The 21,083-nt window shown below is 37.6% G+C and overlaps 1 protein-coding gene across 4 annotated transcripts in view; it reads left to right on the top strand.

Moving 5' to 3' along the window:
* LOC122817233 (collagen alpha-1(XIV) chain-like) overlaps positions 1-21,083 on the top strand; it is a 950,064-nt gene that overhangs the window by 369,329 nt on the left and 559,652 nt on the right. For all 4 annotated transcript variants that reach the window (XM_044090454.1, XM_044090451.1, XM_044090453.1 and 1 more), the window contains exons 11-12: positions 15,838-15,992; positions 16,460-16,589. In XM_044090454.1, coding sequence (XP_043946389.1) covers positions 15,838-15,992; positions 16,460-16,589 — 285 coding nt within the window. The remainder of the gene's footprint in view (positions 1-15,837; positions 15,993-16,459; positions 16,590-21,083) is intronic.

Raw genomic sequence — 21,083 nt, forward strand, 5'->3', positions numbered from 1 at the left:
ATGCATTTAGTAGTACATGTGGTAGGTTTCAGGGAGCTGTGCTTGATGTTTCTTTAAGCTTGCTGTAGTGCTAGTATAAATCTCTTGCTTGAAACTGAATCTGGAGTTGCCACTAGCAGAGACATTGAACAGATCAGTCCAGGATATGTTATATATTTGAGGATGCTATGACATGCGAGGGCATGCTGTAAGTCTGACATGCTATGACAGGCTAGGGCATACTATAAGTCTAACATGCTATGACATGCTAGGGCATGCTGTAGCTCTGACATGCTATGACATGCTAGGGCACGCTATAAGTCTGACATGCTAGGGCATGCTATAAGTCTGATATGCTATGACATGCTAGGGCACGCTATAAGTTTGACATGCTATGATATGGTAGGACATGCTATAGGTCTGGCATGCTATGATATGGTAGGACATGCTAGAAGTCTGACATGCTGTGATGTGGCAGGACATGCTATAAGTCTGACATGCTGTAATATGGTAGGGCATGCTATAAGGCTGACATGCTATGATATGTAGGATGCTATACGTCTGACATGCTATGACATGGTAGGACATGCTCTAAGCCTAACATGCTATGATATGGTAGGGCATGCTCTAATTCTGACATTCTATGATATGGTAGGACATGCTATAAGTCTGACATGCTATGATATGTAGAACATGCTATAAGTCTGACATGCTATCATATGGTAGGGAATGCTATAATTCTGACATGTTATGACATGGTAGGACATGCTATAAGTCTGACATACTACAATTTGGTAGGACATACTATGACATGCCAGGGCATGCTATAAATCTGACATGCTATAATATGGCAGGGCATGCTATAAGTCTGACATGCTATGATATGGTAGGACATGCTATAAGATTGACTTACAGTAACTTGCTGATTATGATATTGCTGACAATCACAGCTACTCTAGCAAAGTTGTGTAAGGTGGCGGTCACTTTTGATTTGTTGCTGACTTCACATCGGAGCAATATGTTATTCCTCAAAATTTAATGTGTTTTACCAGAGAAAGAGCAAGACACTTTTTTCATTGCCTGTCATTCTTTAAGGTACAGCATCAGTCTCAGACTGAGAATAAGAAAGTAAGTGGGTAAGGAGGCAAAACACCCCATGATGTGTGGGATACAACAGACTGCAACAAACAGCTGCAGGAGGCAAGCCCCATTCCTGCAGTAAATAGCTTTGTGCAGTTTTTCATTGTGTCTCTTTTGCTCATAGCAATGCAAATTTGAGTATATTTATTTTAGGCATTCATGTACTTGAGCTGTGCATTACAAGCTGTGATGTTATCTTGCTTTTTTTCAAGGAGTGACAGTAAATCCCCTGACTTGTCTAAGGGGAGGTTCTGTTCCCTGATTCTGCATGAAACAAGCCCCAATAAATACTGTTGTGATACACAATTCAGGAAGGAAGCCTCATCTGCATTCCTCATTCTGTCTTACTGCACACCGCTTACATTCATCATTCTGTCTTACTGCATGCTGCTCACATTCTTCATTCTGTCTCAATGCAAGCTGCTCACATTCAGCATTCTGTCTCACTGCACACTGCTCACATTCATAATTCTGTCTCACTGCACACTGCTCACATTTGTCATTCTGTCTTACTGCACGCTGCTCACATTTGTCATTCTGTCTCACTGCATGCTGCTGACATTTGTCATTCTGTTTTACTGCACGATTCTCACATTTGTCATTCTGTCTCACTGCATGCTGCTTACATTCATCATTCTGTCTCACTGCACACTGCTCACATTTGTCATTCTGTCTCACTGCATGCTGCTCACATTTATCATTCTGTCTCACTGCACACTGCTCACATTTGTCATTCTGTCTCACTGCATGCTGCTCACATTTGTCATTCTGTCTTACTGCATGCTGCTCACATTTGTCATTCTGTCTCACTGCATGTTTCTCACATTTGTCATTCTATCTCACTGCATGCTGCTCACATTTGTCATTCTGTCTCACTGCATGCTGCTCACATTCATTATTCTATCTTACTGCATGCTGCTCACATTTATCATTCTGTCTCACTGCACACTGCTCACATTCATAATTCTGACTCACTGCACACTGCTCACATTTGTCATTCTGTCTTACTGCATGCTGCTCACATTCGTCATTCTGTCTCACTGCATGCTGCTCACATTTGTCATTCTGTCTTACTGCATGCCGCTCACATTTGTCATTCTGTATTACTGCATGCTGCTCACATTCGTCATTCTGTCTCACTGCATGCTGCTCACATTCATTATTCTGTCTTACTGCATGCTGCTCACATTCGTCATTTTGTCTCACTGCGTACTGCTCCCATTCATAATTCTGTTTCACTGCACATTGCTCACATTTGTCATTTTGTCTTACTGCATGCTGCACACATTTGTCATTCTAACTTCATGCTGCTCACATTTGTCATTCTGTTTTACTGCACGACTCTTACATTCATCATTCTGTCTCACTGCATCCTGCTCACATTTGTCATTCTGTCTTACTGCATGCTGCTCACATTCGTCATTCTGTCTCACTGCATGCTGCTCACATTTGTCATTCTATCTCACTGCATGCTGCTCACATTCATCATTCTGTATCACTGCATGCTGCTCACATTCATTATTCTGTCTTACTGTATGCTGCTCACATTTGTCATTCTGTCTGACTGCATGCTGCTCACATTTGTCATTCTATCTCACTGCACGCCACTCACATTTGTCATTCTGTCTCACTGCGCACTGCTCACATTCGTCATTCTGTCTCACTGCACACTGCTCACATTTGTCATTTTGTCTTACTGCACGCTGCTCACATTCATCATTCTGTATCACTGCATGCTGCTCACATTCATTATTCTGTCTTACTATATGCTGCTCGCATTTGTCATTCTGTCTGACTGCATGCTGCTCACATTTGTCATTCTGTCTTACTGCACACTGCTTACATTTGTCATTCTGTATTACTGCATGCAGCTCACATTCATCTTTCTGTCTTATTGCACGCTGCTCACATTTGTCATTCTGTCTTACTGCATGCTGCTCACATTTGTCATTCTGTCTTACTGCACACTGCTCACATTCGTCATTCTGTCTTATTGCATGCTGCTCACATTTGTCATTCTGTCTTACTGCACGTTACTCACATTCATCATTCTATCTTATTGCATGCTGCTCACATTTGTCATTTTGTCTTACTGCATGCCGCTCACATTCGTCATTCTGTCTTATTGCATGCTGCTCACATTCGCATCTCAGTACTGTTCTCCTACATTGCATATGATGCATAAGCCTGACTCCTTAGTGTGTAGCAACTGGTTAGTGTATTTCATAAGAAGATATATAGGGGAAGGCAGCACACCAACAGCATACATCTCAGAACTTCACTAGCACAATGTACATTGTATTACACTTGTATGCATGTGGTTGTACTTTACCAGAGAATAACATTGTTACAATAGTGTTCATGACTGGACATGTCAGTGTTTGGATGTGGAAAGACAAATATTAAGGTATTTTGGCAATGTACTATTCTACTATTGCGGGTTACACTTGGTTATAATGGTCTGAAGGCCTGCTCTGACCACTGTTACACTTGTTTGTAATTGTAAGAGCAGGCCATCAGTTAACCACAATATCCCTGAATGTAATGGATTTAGCTGTATCCATGGTGGGTAGCAAGGAGGTGTGCATAATGCATTTATCAGTAGCCATGGTGGGTAACAGAGAGGTGTAAAATACATTTAGTGGGATCTGTGGGGGGGGGGGGGCACTGCTGTGACTTCTGCTGGGATTGGCTTGTGATGTGGTAGGGTTTGAATCTAATGCATACATGCATGTTTAGGACCTCATCTAGATTTGCCAACATGCATCAAAGGATGTGTTGGTGTGCAGTAACATTACTCCTTTTGGCCAGTGACAGAAGTTTATACCTGAATTGTAAGAATCCACTGTGGTCACTTACCCATACAGTGAACATTTGTAATGAACTCCAGGTTTCTTCATTCTAACTTGAACCTTTTCTTGATGCAGTAAATCAATGACTTTTCCCAGAGACTGACAGTTCTGTATATTGTCTAAGCTAATTTTACACAAGAATTTTAAATCCAAAATTATATACTCCATGTGCGACAGCCACTTAAAGGCAAAAAAAAAAAAAAATCTGCTGCAGTCAGTGCCTTAGTGGTGTTCATACACTTTTCATGTCAGGCACCTAACCATTTGAAACATAAAATGACAGTTCTACAGAATTTCTATCTGACTGTACAAGTGAACATTTATGAACATTTCATGGTAATTTAAAATAAAAACTCCTCATTACGATTCATATGTGGAGTTTGTACTTTTTCTCTGTATCCTTTTGGTTTACTTTGGCAACTTTTGTTTTTTTTTTTTACTTTCAAATATATGTTGACAGGTAGACTGGAATGGAGAAGCTAATATGGTCCTGTGTGTGTGTGTGTGTGTGTGTGTGTGTGTGTGTGTGTGTGTGTGTGTGTGTGTGTGTGTGTGTGTGTGTGTGTGTGTGTGTGTGTGTGTGTGTGTGTGTGTGTGTGTGAGTGAGTGTATGTTTAAACAAGAAAGTAAGATTAATAGTGACATTATATTTACACAAATGAGTGTAAAAACATTTTGTGTCTACTGACAATGAAGTGTTGAATACAAGTGACTCCCATGATATGAGGGCATATACTGTAAGAGTTTTTTTATTATTTTAGTAGAGATAATAAAAGTTACAACAGTTTAAGGGATAATGCTATTTGTTAACTTTCAGAAGGTGTTTTAAACAATAAAGTATCTGTGATTCACAATAAAATATATAAACAGAAGTTAGGTACCACTGTGGGTGGTGTACTGGTCCCAGAAATGCAAACTGCTTCATGGTTCTCTGAAGAGAGAAAATATATATGTTTTAGAAATTTCTTCAGATTGTGGTTTCTCAGTACCTCTTTAATCACCATAGGATAAGTGGATTTATTTTATTTTATTTTTATGTTTTATCAGCTTTTGTTTTAGATTCACTGATAATTTAGGTCCAGATGACATACCTGTGGAGGCTTGGAGGTGTTTAGGTGAAATGGCAGTGAAAATTTTAACCAGATTGTTTAATGAAATCTTGGAAAGTGAGAGGATGCCTGAGGAGTGGAGAAAAAGTGTTTTGGTACTGATTTTTAAGAATAAGGGTGATGTGCAGAGCTGTAGTAACTACAGATGGATAAAACTGATCAGCCACAGCTTGAAGTTATGGGAAAGAGTAGTGGAAACTAGGTTAAAAAGGGAGGTGATGATTAGTGAGCAGCAGTATGGTTTCATGCCAGAGAAAAGCACTACAGATGCGATGTTTGCTCTGAGAGTGTTGATGGAGAAGTACAGAGATGATCAAAAGGAATTGCATTGTGTCTTTGTGGACTTAGAGAAAGCATATGACAGGGTGCCTAGAGAGGAGTTGTGGTATTGTATGAGGAAGTCGGGAGTGGCAAAAAAGTATGCAAGAGTGGTACAGGATATGTACAAGGGTAGTATGACAGCGGTGAAGTCTGCAGTGGGACTGACAGATGCATTTAAGGTGGAGGTGGGATTACATTACGGATCAGCTCTGAGACCTTTCTTATTTGCAGTGGTGATGGACAGGTTGACAGACAAGATCAGACAGGAGTCCCGTTGGACTATGATGTTTGCAGATGACATTGTGATATGTAGTGAGAGTAGGGAACAGGTTGAGGAGCCCCTGGAGAGGTGGAGATATGCTCTAGAGAGGAAATGAATGAAGGTCAGCAGGACTAAGACAGAATATATGTGTGTGAATGAGAGGGAGGATAGAGGAATGGTGAGGATGCAAGGAGTAGAGGTGGCGAAGGTGAATGAGTTTAAATGCTTGGGATCAACAGTTCAGAGTAATGGTGAGTGTGGAAGAGAGGTGAAGAAGAGAGTACAGACATGATGGAGTGGGTGGAGAAGAGTGTCAGGAGTAATTTGTGACAGATGAGTACCAGTAAGAGTGAAAGGGAAGGTCTACAAGAGGGTAGTGAGACCAGCTATGTTATATGGGTTGGAGACAGTGGCACTGACAAAAAGGCAGGAGTCAGAGCTGGATGTGGCAGAGTTAAAGATGTTAAGATTTGCACTGGGTGTGACAAGGGTAGACAGGATTAGGAATAAGTATATTAGAGGGTCAGCCCAGGTTGGACGGTTTGGGGACAAAGCCAGAGAGACGAGATTGCATTGGTTTGGACATGTGCTGAAGAGGGATGCTGGGTATATTGGGAAAAGGATGCTAAGGATGAAGCTGCCAGGTAAGAGGAAAAGAGGAAGGCCTAAGATAAGGTTTATGGATGTGGTGAGAGAGGGCATGCAGGTGGTTGGTGTTTCAGAGCAAGATGCAGAGGACAGGAAGAAATGGAAACAGTTGATCCGCTGTGGCAACCCCTAATGGGAACAGCCGAAAGAAAAAGAAAGATAATTTAGCTGAGCATAGCATTCATTTCTTGTATGCCTCATTGATTAAAAGTGGTGCTCAAATGCAGTTAAGAGAGAGATATTTAAGAAACTGGTAAAAAAGAAACTTGGCATTATATATCAGTGGTATGCATCCAAACATATTAAACGAAATGCACTTTCATATTGTTAAGGTATCAAGGCTTACCTCAAATAATTTTTTCCAGGACAAATTTGGGGGAGATAAGAACAGAGCTTTTGGAGGGGGCTTTAATAATTCTATTTTAAATAATATTACTGATGAAGTTACAATGTAAAGCAAGGAAGATATTCCCCATATGTAGTTAAAGGAAGACGTGATCATAAAGATGTATCTGTTAAAGTTACTGTTAACATTTTATTGAACATCATATTCTAGAAATGTAAATTCTGTAAAATTAGTTGCTGACAATAACTGGAGGATGCTACAAAGTTGTGGATATATTAGTAGATGAACTCATATTTATGTACAGGAGATCTAAGTATATGAAGATGTTTGAGAAATATGTAAGCCCAGAGAAGCAGTTTGGTAGGAAAATGGAGTTCATATTAAAGAACAGTATGTATGATATAGTTCTGATATTTACGCTCTTCCTATATCTAAAAACGATTTGTTTTGTGAGTTTTATGGCGCTTGTAGCTCATGTGTTGTATGTGTAGCTCTATACTCATGTAAGCGTACTGCTTTCTAAGTATTAAATACAAGTAAGAAACACTAAGACAGATTAAGTATGAATATTTATACGTAATACCTCTTAATGTGAAAATGCATAATGTACAAGCATTCTTCAGTCTGCAATAAATGTAATGGATTAAATTCTCAATACTTGATGTGATCAGAACTAAACTGTAAGAAGCAGGAATATCGAGGCTTTGTTTGAATATTCCGAGTATAAATGGGAAACATTACTCAGTGATTACCATGCAACAGTTGTAAAATAAATTATCTACATTACCTTTGTTGAATGAAAGGCTATGAAGATATTGTATAGATTTAAAAGTGCATTCATACTGACATGTTTGTTTTCTGCCTGCTTCCAGTTTAATATATTCTGTGCAGTTTTTATATTTTTGTTAAATATGCATTGATTTTGAACATACATTTTAAACTTAGACTTTAGATAGAATTGTGTTTTTATATTTTAGCCCCATGTCTTCCAGGTAATTCGTGGTTTAATTAAAGAAATTGTCTTATTACCTGTTTTCAGGTAGTATATAAGAATGATTCTATTTTAACAGAGGCATCAGTCTGAGGAGGTACCATTTTATAAAAGAGCTTAATGCTGTTAATTCATGCAATAAATTAATAGGGGACTTTAGATTAATAATTTTTTATATCCACAATAAAGTGAGTAATTATTATGACTTTAGTAGATTTTTTATTTTATACAATCAATAGTGTATAATTTATGACTTTGTGGACTTTAATGTTTTATATTTATACATACAATAATATAGTGATTAATAAGACTTTTAATGTTTTTATATCCATACAATAAAGTGATTAATAGGACTTTGGTGCGTAATGTTTTTATATCCATACAATAAAGTGATTAATATGACTTTGGTGCGTAATGTTTTTATATCCATACAATAAAGTGATTGATATGACTTAGTTCATGTGTTTCTGAGTTTGATTCCTTCATTACTCAGAAGAAAGAAGTGAGGACAGAAAATGTAACCAATTGTCTTTCCTAATAAATGACACTACTGTGCAATTAAAGGTCAGTCAAACTCACCATCATCTGTAACATATAATATATGTTTTTTATTTAAAAATGTAAATAGCTGCATACATCATCAGGAATGTAGAATTTGTAATACGCTCTCTCTCTCTTTGTGGTACATCGGGCAAGGAGGACCTTTCAGCGCTCGTTGTTTCTGTAGCAGATATGGAATTTACAGGCTCAGGTTGCTAGTCCAAGGCCCAACCCTCCTCGGAGGGTGCGAATTTATAACTATTCTCCTTTAATTATATTGTATAGTTTACTGCTGCCATGCTCACAAGCTAAATTACCTAATCATGGAATAAAACTGTGCTTGCATTCTAGTAGATGTTTTAAATGGAAAGACAGATTCTATTTCTGTTTGAAACATGTATAACCACCAAGGGCTACTGAATCAAAAGTGATGCCAACCTTTTCTTCTTTTTCCTGGGACTTTTATGTTGACCTCCGAAATTCTAACTTGTCAGTCGCATACAGAGTAACTAGAAATAGCAGCAACACATGTAGTTTGTAATCAATCTATCCATACGAAACATTTACTTTCTTTCCTTCCAGGAGTTGCAACTACATTGCATGTAGTGTCAGTTTTTTTAACAGTGAAGTTTTCATTTCTTTAGTTGTAAAAGCTTGTGGCTACTGTCTTCTTTTATTAGTTAGGGGTCTCCAAACAGTACTAGTTTGACTGTTAGTATCTGCCCCTTTAGATGACCGCCTGCTTGGCTATCAGCTATTATAAACTAATATGTCAGTTGCCTCATTGGAAGGAACTGTAATAACTAACTGAGATCTTAGTTTTAGATTAGTAATCTGACTGGTGCAGCATATACTATAAATACAGGAACGTGGCATGGTTACTCGAGAAGTATCAGTAGCCCACCCCGGGAAACACTGTGAAGTTTGAGTATAACAAAATATTTGCCAGTTCTTCACTGGAAGGCAATTGGATCTGACTCATGTGATTGAAATTCAAATGGAGAAGTGATAAAATCAGCAAGCAAAAGAGAATAATATTGCTGGAATTGAATTCATCCTCAAGTCTTGATGAATACATTCATGAGATGCACCCTGTTTTTACAAAATCTCACAGAGATAACACTGACATATGTGTGTGTATATATATATATATATATATATATATATATATATATATATATATATATATATATATAGTGAGAGAGAGAGAGATTGACAGTATTTACATAGCATGTATCATGGATAGAAGTAGGTTAAAAATAAAGAGGACGGCTGGGTGCACAAGTCCCAGGATAACAAGTGCCCGATCGTTGTGTGCGCACTGCTGCCAGGAGGACTGGAAAAATGACAGAGTAGAATCTTCAAGGCACAGAAACATTCCTACAATGGGGTTAGGCCAGGCCCAGGGGGAGGATGGCCTCCAGTTGTATAAGGAAGTAGTAGTCCACAAAAACTGACAGGCCAAACAAAGAGCCAGAAAGGTGATAGAGTAAACTACTGAGGATAAAAAAGAAATTATGTACATAGTATTATGCAAAAAGCCCAGAACTTCCATATAGAAGATGCTCAAAAAGATTGAGAGAGAAATTAGAAGAAATAAAAATATTTGCACAAGAAAAACTGTCAAAAGCTTTAAATGCAAATTTGTGTTCATTAATGCAACAGATCTGTGAAAACAAATTATATAGATCTAGAAACTTTGGGCCATTTGGAAAAAGAAGCAACTGAAGAAATGTGAAAATATAAAGAACAAAACCTAGAGATTTTTGAAAGGTATAAAAAGGAAATATAGAGATGGGAAAGAAAGAGAGATCTGATATGGTGCAATATTTATGCAAAGAAGAAAGGCAAACTAATCAATACAAAAAAGCTATTTGAAGATAAATACAGGCAAAGGCACCCAGATATGGACATTTTCACAATACAAAAAGTAGGATGACAAAGGGAGAATGTAGACCAAGAGATTGGAAAAGTAGAAGTTAAACAAATAGAAGCTGAAGGTATAGAATACCTGCGAAGTGAAGGATTTAGTGTAGAAAGTCTAACACAGATTATGACATAGTATGATGGAACAATGAGTCCCTAAAGTAAGGAGAAACAGGAGGATCAGGAGACATCTGTAGAAGAAATATGGACATGGGAAAGAAAAAGAGATTTAATATGGTGTAATATTTATGCAAAGGAGAAAGCAAAACGAATCAATACAAACAGAGCAGCACCAAAGGTATTTGAAGAAAAATACAGGTAAAAGCAAAATTTCAGAATACAAAAAATAAGAAAGCAAAGGGGGAAAGTAGAAAACAGGATTAATAAAGAAGTTAAAGAAATAGAAACTGGAGTCGTGGATTACTAGTGAAGTGAAGGGTTTAGTGTAGAAAATCCACCTCGGTAATGTCTCCGCATGATGGAACAATGAGTTCCCAAACTAAGGAGAGGCAGGTGGAATGCTTTGATCATCTGCCACGTGAAGATACTCTGGAACCTTAGAGGGAAACCAGTATAAAAGTTCAATTGGAGTTGCACAGCAAGGGAATGAACAGGAAACAGTGACAATTCTGATGCAATCAATGTTGTGGAGTGACAGACCAGTGATTTCCCATATAAAAAAGCAATGGATGACGCAGGGTGCAGCTGAAGAGAATATGTCACAGGAAGATGTTCTGGAACTTTCTGTAGATTGCCCACAAGTAAGGGAAAACAAAGGATGCATCCTCAGTTTGGAAGAAAAAGGGTCTAAGGGGAGAGTTGCTTAAATCATAGAGCTGGATAGGCATATTAAGATCAATGAAAGAAAAAGATTACAGAAAGTCAATAAGACCAAAAATGTTAGAAGCCTGATAAAACAAATGAACACAGGAATCAAGACTATTAACAGAAACTCATGTGATATAGCAGATGGAAATAGCATATATTACTGTGTAGCTAAATTAATAACAAATAAAGTCTTACCACAAAAACACAATGCAATAAGGGAAAGGAAGGGAAGAAATCAAATGCCGCCGTGCAAGTGTCAAATAGAGAAAACTATAAAGGAATTAAGACAAGAAATGTCATTGTTAGAAGAGTATAGAAGAAGGAACAGATTAAGAAAAATACTTAGAAAGATAGATGTGATAAAAGCCAAATGCAGTATGAGAACAGATCAGTATCTACCAAACACAATTCCTAATAATAAACTAAAGACATCAGCACAGGCAGAAAAACCTAGAAGATATGCAGATAAATATAAAGGGACAGTACAAAATAAGCAATTCATTGATGACACAAAAAGTTTTACATAGAACTGGAAACCAAGGCAAAAGGAATAGAAACACCATCAAAAAAGAAGAAACTGAGACATTTTGGAGAAATATCTAAGATCCTGTAGAACATAACAAAGATGCTGAATAGATAGAAGAAGTAAAAGAAACAGTAAAAAGTTTAAATGTACAGGATATGAAATGGGATAAAGTAATGCCCAGAGAAATTTAAACAAAATTAAGAAAAGCTCCTAACTGGAAAACCCCAGGCCCTGATGCAGTACCTAACTTCTGGCTGTAAGTATTAAGATCTTTACATAAAGATTTTGCCCAGAGAAAGAATTATTTATATGTGCATCCTGAACAGATACCATCCTGGTTAACTACAGGAAAAACAATTATCATCCTTAAGAATGAACCTACAAGCTATTCTACAAACTATAGAGCAATAGTTTGTCTTTTGACAATGTATAAACTCGATATTGGAACTGATGCTACCAGAGTTTATAGTCATTTAAATGAAAACAAACATGGCAATAGAACAGAAGGGTAACAAAAGAAAGTCAAACAGAGCAAAGGATTAAATACAACTAAAAAAATGTATCTGATAACAAAATACAACGAACCAGTGACCATAAAACTTTTAATATATCCAACTCTGGCGCCTTGGCTCAAACAGCCTTCAATGGAGTACAAAATTAAACACACAGTTTCATCTTATATACATCATTGTAATTCATTAAAACAATTAAGCTAATAACATAATTAATATATTAACAATTATATTAAAACTTTCCCGTTACAAGCCGCAGTCATTCCTTCTGGATTTAAAGTGCCAAACTTTAATATAAAAAGTGCCTTGTTATATAGTACCTTCTTTTTCACATCCTTATATTTATCCTTATTTATCCGTTTTCTCCACTTTTTCTAAAATGGTTCCCAGCAAACCTGCAGGGTCTCCATTATGGCTTTCTAGAAAGTGTTGAGCTGCAGGGCTTTCTATCTTTTTATTTTTAATATCTCTTGTATGCTCTTGCAGCCGCAATTTGAAAGCTCTCTTGCTCTCTCCTATATAAAACCTGCCACAGGGGCATTTAAGAGTGTACACAATACATTCTGTAGTGCAACTAAATTTATTTAGAACTTCAAATCTATGACCATTTATTATTTCAAAAGTGCAAACTATATGTTTGCACAAAATGCACTTTCCACATGCATATGTTCCTTTAAGGCTGGGAATGTTATTTATATTCTGGCTTGAGACTATAAATTTACTGTGCACTATTCTATCCTTTATATGTCTCCCTCTTTTAAATGAAAAAAAATGGATATTTACTAAGCTCTGAAAATTCCTTAAGCTTGGAAAGAAAACTCCAGTTCTCCTTAATAATTGTTGTGACTTTGTCACTTATCAAGTCATAAATTATAACCATGAAGATTTGTTTTTCATCACTTATGTTTCTCACTTTCTCCCTTCCTTCACTATAAATAGTTGTTTTCCCTTCATAACCTTATCTAGTGCATTTTTAACTCATCTTTCTTCATAACCCCTTCTTATAAACATATTAACTGTTTTTCACAATTCCTTTTCCAGAATATCTTTCTTATTACATATTATTTTAACTCTCATAAGCTCTCCATATGGAAGAGACCTCATAAGATGCTGTGGATGGAAACTAGTTCCATGCAAAAAAAATAATTATTTTCATTAAATTTCCTATGTATAGTTGTCACTATTTCCTCACCGCCAGTTCCCTTTAGAACAACATCCAGAAAAATCACTAGGCTAACACAGGCCACTATATCAAATTTAAGCTACATATGTTCAAATTTAATTCAGCTACAAAGTTTTTCCCTTCTTCATACCCATTATAACAAATAAAAATGAAATTGTCTATATATCTATAATATCAAAGAACATGCTTCCTAAAAAAATAATTTGTATGTATGTACTCTTGTTCGAACAAACCCATCATAACATTTGCTTACATGGGGGTAAAAGAAGCACCCATGGCGGTGCCTTGTTTTTGATGGTATATTGTCCCATTGAATTCAAAAAAGTTTATTTTTCAAACAGAATTCAAGCAATTCTATTATGTACATAGCTACTGGCATGTTATCTAGTGCAAATTCTAATGCTTCAATCCCACTGTTGTGTCTAATATTCGTATATAGACTTTTCACATCTATAACCAAACAATGCATGTTCTTTACCCATTTTAAATCTGATATTTTCTTCAAAAAATCAAATGTATCTTTAATGTATGAAGTCTGTTTCTGCACTATATTTAGTAAATAATTATGTAGACAAATCCCAATTTTATTCAAAAATTACTGAGGCTGAGACTATAGGTCTACCTGGGGGTTATAGAGATTTTTATGCACTTTGGGGACACAATAGAAGGTAGCCATCTCACATCCATCAATGATAACTTTATATTAATGTCATTTTCTGAAAAATACCCCAAGTGAAAGCCTCTATGTAAAAGTTCCTGATAAGCTTTAATTGCTTGTTGGTATTTTTCTATATGAACTATATCATATGTATTTGCATCATTCAAGTGTTCGTAACACATTTTTAGATACTGTGTGTTGTTGAATAAAGTCATAATGGAGAAATGTAAAAAGGGGAAGAATCTAAGTATTGCATGGATAGATTACAGAAAAGTGTTTGACAGCATCCCACATTCATGAAAAAAGGATTGAGTACAGATGTATAAGATGTACCCTACATTGATTGATTACATTACAGTAGCCATGAAACAGTGGTGAACCACTTTGTAGCTAAGTCACGATAAAGGACAAATGATTATCCCAGGATAAAAATTCAAATGGGGATATCCCAGGGTGACTCTGTCACTGCCACTTTTTTTCTTGCCCGTAACCCATTAAGCTGTCTACATAACAGATTAGGTCATCGTTACAATTTGGCTCCCAGAAAACAACAAAGTGTAAAGACTTCTCATATTCTTTTTGTAGATGATTTGAATTTGTATAGTTCATCAAGTGAAGAGCTGAAAGTACAACTGCAAGGGGTCAAATCTTTTTCAGATGATATAAGAATGTCATTTGGTCTTGATAAATGTGCAAAAGCAACCTTTAAAGCAGGAAAGCTGCAGCATCTTGAAAATATCAGTTCCGGACAGAAATGTGATAGGTCACTAATATTACATTGGAAGATCACATCATCGAACAGCATTTTGAACGACATTTTGTTGAACCGTTGTGTCTGATAACGATTATAATAGGGATGAAGAAGTTTGCCCTTTTCCTACTATAGTGCGATCTCGGAGTTGATATATATATGACAAGTGGGGGTAGGGTGGCACAACCACCCCCCCCCACATGAAGGGGATTCGGTGAGTGGCATTTCTGACCAAAACATGAAAAGTTAATATTGCATAATGAATGTCTAATTGGTACTTACTAAGTAATTAAGTCAACAGGAGAAAGAAGGGAGAAATGTATTTAAGTGAATTTGAGTTTGTTTGTTTTCTGAAGAAGTCTAGTTACTAAACTAGGCAAAAAGCACTTAACTTTACGTGTGATTTGCTACCAGATTTTACTCAAGTTATTTTTAATAAAGAGCTGAAGAGCTGAAGACTTTGGGGTGCTGCATGTTCCTGCTTTGGTTTGTCTTGACTTAGGAATAGGTCCAATCCTGTCATGGTATTAGAAATGCAAAAGACTTGGAGAAGTAAACTGGAAGGCAATTGGATCTGACTCGTGAGTGAATTTTGGTATGTTAATAACTAGAACTCTCTTCTGCAGGTGGACAACGTAAATCTTATTTGGGAGTGAAAGGTGTTCGTCATAAGCCGTAGCAGTTGTACAAATGTGCTGTAAGCTCTTAGACTGAAACAACATTTGTATGTATAACTGGTGGTGCTAGTGTAGGTTTCAAGGCATGTAAACTCTGTCCATTGTAACTAGTTTACAGTGGTTTCTGTAACCCTTGCACTTGGAAATTTGGTGGTATTGGAGTAGAACTTAATTTTCAAACCCTTATTTTCATACATTTGGTGGCAGCTATAGGATTCATACCCCAGCTATATGTCACATAAAATGGTAACAGAGGTGCAGGCTCCTGTTTGTCACATATTTTTTGACAAAAGAGAGATTAAGTCCTCATCAAGTCACCACAACCTGATCAATGCATGTACACGGCAACAGTTTAGGAGTCATTTGTGTATCTACTATCCTAGGGTGATTAAGGGCTTACAGTCATAAAGTCATGAGGAAAATGGGTAGGAAAAATGCATGCAGAGGTTTCACTTCCTTGCTTTCAGGAGACATGTTATTGCATAATAGATTTGTTAATTTAATATAGGATGTTAATCAGTGCATTGACAACAGACATTCAGCATATTGCATACAGATTGATGTCTAATAGAATGTTTGTAACTACAGGAGTTACAGATAAGATGGTGCATCCCAGTCCAACTGAACTTATCTTATCTGAAGTGACAGCCAAAGGTTTCCGTATCAGCTGGACTCCACCTCCAAAAACCGTAAAGAAGTTCAGAGTGGTATATTACCCTTCTAAGGGTGGTACTCCACAGGAGGTAAGTGATAAACCATTGACAAGTTTAATTGGTCAGTTTCCTATACATCTGTTAGTGGTTTTACTCCTAAGAACAGTGGTATTTTCAGTTTGCACATTTCCACCACTCAGAAGGAGTAAAGGTGTGTTAGCATCAGGTTAGGGAAACTGTCTCAGAGAAGAAGCATTTCTGGCTGTCACACTATTGAGTCCAGGTCTCTCAAGGTTCAAGTATTTTCAACCTTTAAATTTTAATTTCCTCAGATATCTCAGAACAGAAGTCTTATTAATAATTTTTGCTGGCTTCTTATCTAAAGTATCATTATTAAATGTCCATTGATTTGTAGTTATATGAAATAGTACCTTGATAATTCTGAAATGACATCTTTCTAATTGTACTAGCTGATATTAATCAACTGTAAATCCATCCATAAACATTTTGACCCTTATGTAAACTCTGACTGGTGCTTAACTGTTCTTTGTTTTTAGGTGGTTGTAGAGGGATCAGTGTCTACAGTCACAGTGTACAATCTGACATCCAACACAGAATACCTGGTTTCAGTATTCCCCATTTATGATAAAGGTGTTGGTGATGGACTTCGAGGGACAACCACAACATGTGGGTAATAATGTAAAATGCAATCAGAATGTGTATTCAGTATTACATGATGAACAAAAAATGAAGGCAAAGACAAAATATATCTGTCAGTTAATAGATTAGGCTTACCTGACTTCTTCCCTGCAAGGGAATCATACTGTAATCCTCCAAGCATCAGAAAAGGCTAGACATCAGTTTATATGTACCTCTACCCTTGCACTACCCCTGGCCTGTTAGCTTAGAGGAATTTCCGTAATAATTTGTTTCATGGCTTTGGATATTAGGCTTGTTAGACGGATGGGTCTGTAATTCCCTGGTTTGGTTTATGGTCTGGCTTTGTGGAAGGGAATGGCTGTTGTGGTTCTCTATTCATTTGGAAAGTGGATTGTTTCAAGACTGTAGTTGAAGACTACCTCAAGTGGTCCTGATAGGTCATGTTCAGAAGGCAACTAATGATGTCACTGGGACCCAAAGAGGTGGTGTTCTTGGCTTTAGAGCATACTGTCAGTCAGGACCTAGTACCTGCTGATAGATGGGGGAAGTATGTTGGAGGGGAATTCACTTGCTGGGGGGGGGGGGGTGAGGTGCAGGGTGTAGAGATTTTTGTTTAGGCTGTAAACATTGAGCAGCAACACCTTAAGATTGCTTGCAGACTTTTTCTCTGTGTTGGTAGTTTTGTCTTTTTGCATTGCCTAACAAGACATTAAGTGGGTGGATAAAGTTTTAACCAATATCCAAAAGCCTGGGGATGCAGCCCATCCTTGGAAAGTAACCTGGTCTGTTGATCATGTTCACCCATGCCGATAGATCTTGGATCCCCCAGAGTGACACTAGAAACTAAGCCAATTATTTAAATCAGTCATTTAATGTTCATACTGTGGTGTCATCTTTGGTGAAGGTTGAATGCTGCTCAGTGCGAGGCTTATAACTGTGACACATACTCAGAGAGATCCATTATGTCTCTTGTCATATAGTCCAGTGATGTACATTTCAGGTCATTTACACCCACACGGACTATGATAGAATCATATTGGAGGTCTATATTAGTTCACCAAAATGCTGTTTCAGTGAATATCGAATTCTCAGCTGGGGTGCCTCCTGTGCGGAGTTTGCATGGCCTCCCTGCATTTGTGTGGGTTCCCTCTGGGTGCTCCGGTTTCCTCCCACATTACAAAGACATGCATCTGGAGCATTTCTCTCCAGGCCTCCGCTGAAAATTGGCTCGTTCCAAGTCAGACTTTCCCGGTTAACAAATGTTAAATAAATAAATAAAATAAAAATAAATAAATCTACCACACTTCAGCGAAAGTCATTTCAGTCATTCACTGAATCTTCCAAGGGCAAAGAAGTAGTTGACCAACTACTCAGCTTTGCCCTTTTCTCCTTTGTAGTGCGATCTTGGAATTGGTATTTATAGCTGGGGGGTGGGTGGGGGTTAATCCCCCCACTTGGGTGGGTTCAATTTACCTACATGTCGGTCTGTTGTGCTGCAGGCCAAGTATTTACTTGCCTTTGGTAAATTTAGTGAATCGTTGAAACGATTTCCATTGAAGTGCAGTCGATGTTTAGGTATTCACTGAAATCACATTACAGCAAATTAATGTAAACCCCATATTGGTACTTAAGGTGCAGTGACTTGAGTGAGTGCATAATATTGCAGATACTGGCTCCAGATAGGCAACCAACTGTTATTGTCTCCTTGTCTAAGTTGCTGAGTGGGGCATCTGTTGTTGCACAGTGGAGTCCACGATGACAAGAGAGTAAGGTAAAGTATATGGTTGCCTTATGGGCTTTGCTGTCTGGGAATCACCGGTTGTAGGCTTACGTGAGATGTTTGGTATTGCTTTTGATATGTGCTTCAGTGATTGCTGAGGAACAGTGTTGCTATTAGGCAGTTTTAAAGGTCTTTGAGGTTTGGGAAGTTTCTTTTAAGTGCCTCAACATAAGACAATCTATGCATGTGGTGAGCAGTGTGTGTGAGGGATGTATTGCGGGTATTTTTGACAACCTCGGTTGTATGCAAGATTTTTACCTCCAATGAAGTTATATAGTTACATCTCTGGCATACTACATTATTTTCTTTAATGATTAACTGGTTGTCTGAGAACACGAGATAAATGCTACATTGAAAACCAAAAAAAGCAAATATGAAACAAATTCGGCAAAATAACAATTATGCCAAAAATCTCAAAAGAGAGCTCTTCAACACTTTTGATCCATAAAAAGATAAGTACTTTCATCACGTGACCTACAGGACTTAATCAGATAAATTCTCAGTACAATACAAATTTTAAATACCCTGCCAGCCAATTGCTACATTGCCTTAGGATGCCCAAATCTACCAAGCTGGCCACAGAGACATTTGGAAATTACATATCCATGGTGTCCGGTCCTGTAGTAGGGTGGGCTGTTTATGATTAAGGATTGGGTTTCAACAAGGGTCTCCTAGGGTAGTTTCTTGGGTTAAGGGCAGGATGTTATATAATGCTAGGATACGGTAGTGCTATTTAATGAATAAGCTAGCTGCTTGAAGCTTAATTCTGCACAATGTCACACTGACTAACAGATTTCAGACCTATTCCTGACTTTATAGGGAAATTTTACTAACTAGCCATTTGCTACTATACAGGACACTGCTAACCTCCACTGTGTGGTGGGTACCTCTGTGCAAACTGGCCTGATTTATAGCAGAAAATAAGTTCAAAACTGACTCCTATGCCCTCTATCCAGTAAACAGCCACACTTTGAGTTTCCTGACTGCTTTCCATCTAAGAGAAACCAGGTAAACATTTTCTGCCACAAGATGGATGATCCTGGAATTTCCTAATATAAAATCATAGCAAAAGTAGTTCTCAAGTGCTGATTAAACAACAAACAACTACCAAACAACTAAGTCCCTGGCTAATTCACCCTTCTGCAAGGCAATTTAAAGGCAAACAGAATTAGAAAATCCAGCAAACAGGGAAATGGCTATTTGTGCCACATAATTAAATAAATGCTTTAAACATGCCCAGCCCAGTAATGATCACCGCGTACAGCAAGTACAAGTGTAGTAAATGGATGGACGCTGTCTATGAGGATTCCTAGGTGTTGTACTATTTTGTCAACCTTTAGTTAGGACAAAGCATACCAAAAATTAAACTTTTAGTTGTTGCATGTTAATAGCGTATAAAACGTGTGATGGTGGTGGGGGTGCTAGAAACTTCCAGTAGTTTGCATTTTCTGATACTGAAGGTATTATAGTATCTGTTGCACAACTGGACTGTGAAATGAAGTACCATCTGAAGGGAGATGGTGTTGGAGGAGTTAAGGACAATGTCCCAAGTCTACAGTCATTTGCATATTTGGTAAGCTGGACTCGGGTCTCAGTTCTGAGGGATGAAAAACATATGCCAAAATGGAGAAACCCTAGGATGGAGCACTGAAAGACTCCACCGGTGACAGGGCAGGATGAGGATAAGATTCCCATTCTTACCTGCTTTGCATGGCGATGTAAACAAGTGTGGACCCAAGCTATTATGGCTTAACTCATCTTTAATTTCCTGAGTTTTTCTATGATTCTGTCATGAGGTACATTGTGGATACAGGTTAAGGGAAGCTACATGGACTGATAAACAAGGCCAGCATCCAGACTTTCATAGGTCAGTAATAGGCAGGTGGTCTAAATAATGGTCTATAGCCTAGGCACATACTCTAGGAAGTATATCCTTTGGGTTTACCATCTTTGTTGATAAAGGCCTTTACTACTAAACTTTGAGGTAAATTTATGTGCACCCATCTATCATCAGAACTTAACATGATGGAGGCTAAAGTGTTAGACCATCTAACTTTCAAGGGAAGTATGGATGCTTTGGGCAATGAACCTGTCTCATGAAGTCCTATTTATATTATGATTTGACAAAGCTAAGCACACAACCTCTACCTTTGACAAAATCATAATGGGTCATGTCATGAGAAACGTGCTTCCTTTCCCTACCCAACTAAGTTCTCTATGTCCTCTGTCAGCTTGCACAGTATGTTTGTTATACAAATCAGTCTGTAATTAACAGAGTCTGTGGAAGGATGAAAGTCGGGTACATGGATACCAACTGGAGTGGAAAAGTTTGAATAACTTGACATCAGAAAATATTATTTCCTAGAGAGTGCAGGAGTCCTTTAATGTACTGCTGAAGCAAGGATATGGATGAAGCATGTATATTGAAATTTACAAATTTTTTATCTATCCACTTCTAAAACTACTTGTATTTGTTAATAGATGCCATGTCAGCAAGCAGAGAAGTGCAGACCAAACTTCCTTACGATTAATAATACTCCTGTACAATCGTCATGCACTCACAGTTAAGTTGAAAGACATAATCCCTTCCCAGCAACATATTCTTGAATTTCCAAAAGGCCTCATTCCTCTAGATCATACTTTATATAGTTTTTATGGAGGCATCTAGTGAGAAATCCTCACTAACTCATGTGGCTGTCCTTTGAAATCCCCAAGATTGCCAGCATCTTCACTGAGTCACA

Source organism: Protopterus annectens, chromosome 12.part0 (genome assembly GCF_019279795.1).
Source record: "Protopterus annectens isolate FY-2018-M chromosome 12.part0, PAN1.0, whole genome shotgun sequence".
Classification (NCBI taxonomy): Eukaryota; Metazoa; Chordata; order Ceratodontiformes; family Protopteridae; genus Protopterus; species Protopterus annectens.